The sequence below is a fragment of the Bidens hawaiensis genome, unplaced genomic scaffold (genome assembly GCF_021521415.1).
Source record: "Bidens hawaiensis isolate Kalapana, Puna unplaced genomic scaffold, B.hawaiensis_p1.1 tig00052546_1, whole genome shotgun sequence".
Taxonomy (NCBI): domain Eukaryota; kingdom Viridiplantae; phylum Streptophyta; class Magnoliopsida; order Asterales; family Asteraceae; genus Bidens; species Bidens hawaiensis.
In genome coordinates this window covers 6,096-9,645 of record NW_027499459.1, presented here as the reverse complement: position 1 = coordinate 9,645, position 3,550 = coordinate 6,096, and the positions used below count along the sequence as shown (strand labels likewise).

The window sequence follows — 3,550 nt, the reverse complement described above, 5'->3', positions numbered from 1 at the left end:
GTCTAATTGATAGGTCTTTAAACTTAAATTAATTCATGTTCTTCCCGTTAGGTGAAGTACACTTCTAAATTTTTATGTTAATAAACATGACACAGAAATATATACAAGACATGTGGACAAATGCATCTGATAATGCATGATTTTTGTGATACTTTAAAAGTGTAGTCATTAAAGTCATACCAACATTAATTAGTAATTAGTATAATACAAAACTGTCACATCATCATTCTGGTGGATTTGTCAACTAACATCCAATGAAGAAACTAATAATTTTATCTCAACCACCCTAAAACTATATTCAGTAAGTACAATTTATTTAGAAGACATATATGAACAAAATCAGAATTTGATAACATTGCCTAGTTTTATTTGAGGTTCTACAAATGGTACAAACTAAGCACAAAGGATCTAATGTTTCATTGTTTTCTTTTAAACAAAATCAAGATTTACATGCAATTAACAAAGTGAATTACATTCAAGAATGCCAGATTCCCCTAATTATACTTCGAATCCGACCCGATGAGAGGTTTTTAATGATCTTTTTCGCGTCTAAAACTTGGTCATCCGCAAGTTTTTCAATGTTTTTCAAGTACCCAGAGCTTAATATCTTCTTCCTACCTTCATTACATAACGATAACGACACGATTATTGAAAGCAAAACCTTTCTGTTACTTGAATTACCTTCTTCGGGATCAACCAGTCGCAGAATCAAGTTCACATTTTGATCGGTTTGCATGAATCTTTTCTGATTCCTGGGCACCGCCATAAGCCGAAGAATTGTCTCGGCTGCAATTTCCCGAGCCTCAAACGACTTCGCATCAAGAAACCTAACAAGTTCTTGAATAAACCCTGCATCGCCCATTAACTTCTTGAACTCATCCGAACTTGCAGAGAGCCAAGATGCAGCCATTAACGCAGATTCTTGAACCGAAACCTCACCGTTTTGAAGAAAACATAGTACATGATCCATAAACCCATATGTTTTCAAACAGTTCATGTATCCAACCGAATCTGCGCATAATATCATGAGCGCCCTAATCGATTTCTCTCGCGCCTTCGACGAATACAAAGATTTTGGATCGAGCACACGAACAAGAATACGAATCCCACCCTCGTTCACTATCAACCCCCTCACAAACTCGTTCCCAGACGCCATAACCTGAATAAACTCCATCGCGCTTATTTGTGACGCCTTGTTTTTCGATTTAACAAGCTTAATCGACAACAGAATCCCACCTTCGTCGATCACAAACCGCCTGATTTCATCAACACCGATCAAATTTCTCAACACCCCACACGCCAAACCGACCAATTCCCCACTTGGGCTTACCTCATCACAACCATTTTCACAAATCTTCAACAGCGCAGATACGCCACCGTGAGCCGAAACCGACCAGGCGTTGTCACAATTCGCGGTGACTTTCATCAAACACCTGGCGGACAACTCTTTACCCAACTCACTTTCACTCTCCAAACCCTTGATCAACAAACCAATAACCCCAAATCCAACCAAAACACTCTTATAACAATCAAACCCACAAATCACCGCAACCGATTTCAACGCCTCTTCTTGAATCCCCAATTCTTTCGAGCTCAGAAACTTCAAAACCACATGAACAAACCCCTCAATCTCCATTGCAATTCTCACATACCTTTCATCCTCTTGAATCACCTCATTAAAGGTAACCAACGCCTGCATCTTCATCTCAACTCGCCCAATTTTGAACCGACACAACAAATCATTCACATAAAACCTAATATCGTCTCTTGACGCACCAACCCCAGGTTTCGAAACCACAATCGCGTGATTATTATTCAAAAACAGCAACAACCCATTATCACCAGTGACATATTCAGACAAACCCTTGAAGGAATTGTCGAATTTCGCGGTAACAATATCAAGATCACTCTGCATTAACAGTTTGCCACTGTATGTATGTTCTATGCACTTCTGAGCCAACTTATTACAAAACATCATTGTTTCTTCAAGGGTCTGAATGATTGCCAACAGGGTATTGTTTTCGCCGTCGCCGGTGCCGGAATAAAATTCCGGCGGGAAAGAGTTGAGAACGTTGAGGATTTGTTCGAGTTTTTGACGTATAACTTTCCATTTGGAGTTGAATGGTTTGATGGAGTGAGAGAGGAAGATTAAGGATGAGATTTGGTCGGTGGTTTGCCGGAGTTTTGAAGTCCCGACGAGGTGGTTGTCGGAAAGTTGTTGTTGGACCATGACGGCGTCGTTTTATTTATTTAATGATTATTATTATTATTATTATTATTCATGGTAATGAGAATAGATACATACAGAGGGATGATTGATGAAAGAAGATCTTATCTTCTGTGTATGTAACAGAAGTGAGGTTGAGGTTTGTGGGTCATTGACGGAATTGCCCTTTTGATAGCTGAGGAGGATATTGTTTGTTTGTTTGTTGGCATTAATAAAAGCATGGACATTGTAGAATATAATATTATTATTATCGTGTTACTTTTCTTAAAAACATAAATCTACCGTTGCTTTTAGATTTTAACGGGTTAGTTTGTTGATGATTTTTAAGCTTTAGTTCGGCTGAGGCTTGGTACATTTATTATCCGTCATTTTTTACTTATTTATTTGTATATTTATATAGCTATTTATATACAAATATTATATTATTTTATATACATATAAAAAGAATGTATATTTAGTTATTTTTACCGTAGCTTTATAACAGTTAATTATATTTATATAAATAATGGTCATTTGGAATTGTGTGTTTTTTAGGAATGGTATGTCATATGTGAAGGCTCGACAAAGCTCGTTTAATAAATGAGCTTTGGTTGTAGTTTGGACTGGTTTAAATTAAGTTCAATTCAAGTTTTTAATAAGATTATTTCAAGTAGTATGTCATGAAAGGTTATTTTCGTCATATCACTAGTTATGCATCTATAGTTATTTAATATACTTTATGTTGATATTTAAGCATTATGTTTAAGTAATTGTCGTGTATTTTATATAACATAAAGAAAATATATAATAATATAGAAACGAGACTATTTAAAAATAAATGGTATGCATACAAAAAGTAAATTAAACTATAAATTTGTTCTTTTGCAAAAAGAAAGTATGAAAAGCTTGTCTGGTTTAAATTAATTTATAATCAATTCGCAATCATCAAACTGTAATTTGTAGACGAGTTTAAGATTATTATTATTATTATTATTATTATTATATAATAGTTAAAACATTAAGCATCCAACTAGTTTTATTAAGCAAACTCGTAAAGCATGAGACTATTAGAACGTTACGGAAGTTAGTGACGAATTTAGAATAAAAGTTAAAAAGTAACGTGGGTTAAAAAGTTTTTATATATGGCTAGAAGTCTAGAACGGACTAATTCTTAATTATAAGTAGATATGCCACTAGTGGAACTTACTATTTTATTTTTCTTTAAGTGATGTTGATAAATGATTTGTATCGATAAAAGTAGTCATAAACTCATAAATAGCAATTTCATGATTTGTAAGTGTACCAAACTTATATATTAAGTACTTTTTATGTTTGTATCATATC

General features: G+C 34.4%; 1 protein-coding gene across 1 annotated transcript; it reads right to left on the bottom strand.

Annotated features, from left to right (window-relative positions):
- Positions 1-404: 404 nt before the first annotated feature.
- LOC143599711 (uncharacterized) lies at positions 405-2,363 on the bottom strand. Its single transcript, XM_077077607.1, has one exon. It carries the CDS (start codon positions 2,228-2,230, stop codon positions 476-478), a length of 1,755 nt encoding a protein of 584 aa, XP_076933722.1. The 5' UTR covers positions 2,231-2,363; the 3' UTR covers positions 405-475.
- Between the last annotated feature and the right edge of the window lie 1,187 nt (positions 2,364-3,550).

Bases quoted from the DNA above. Each gene is read 5' to 3' on its own strand.
- LOC143599711 (XM_077077607.1), bottom strand. From the start codon at position 2,230: ATGGTCCAACAACAACTTTCCGACAACCACCTCGTCGGGACTTCAAAA.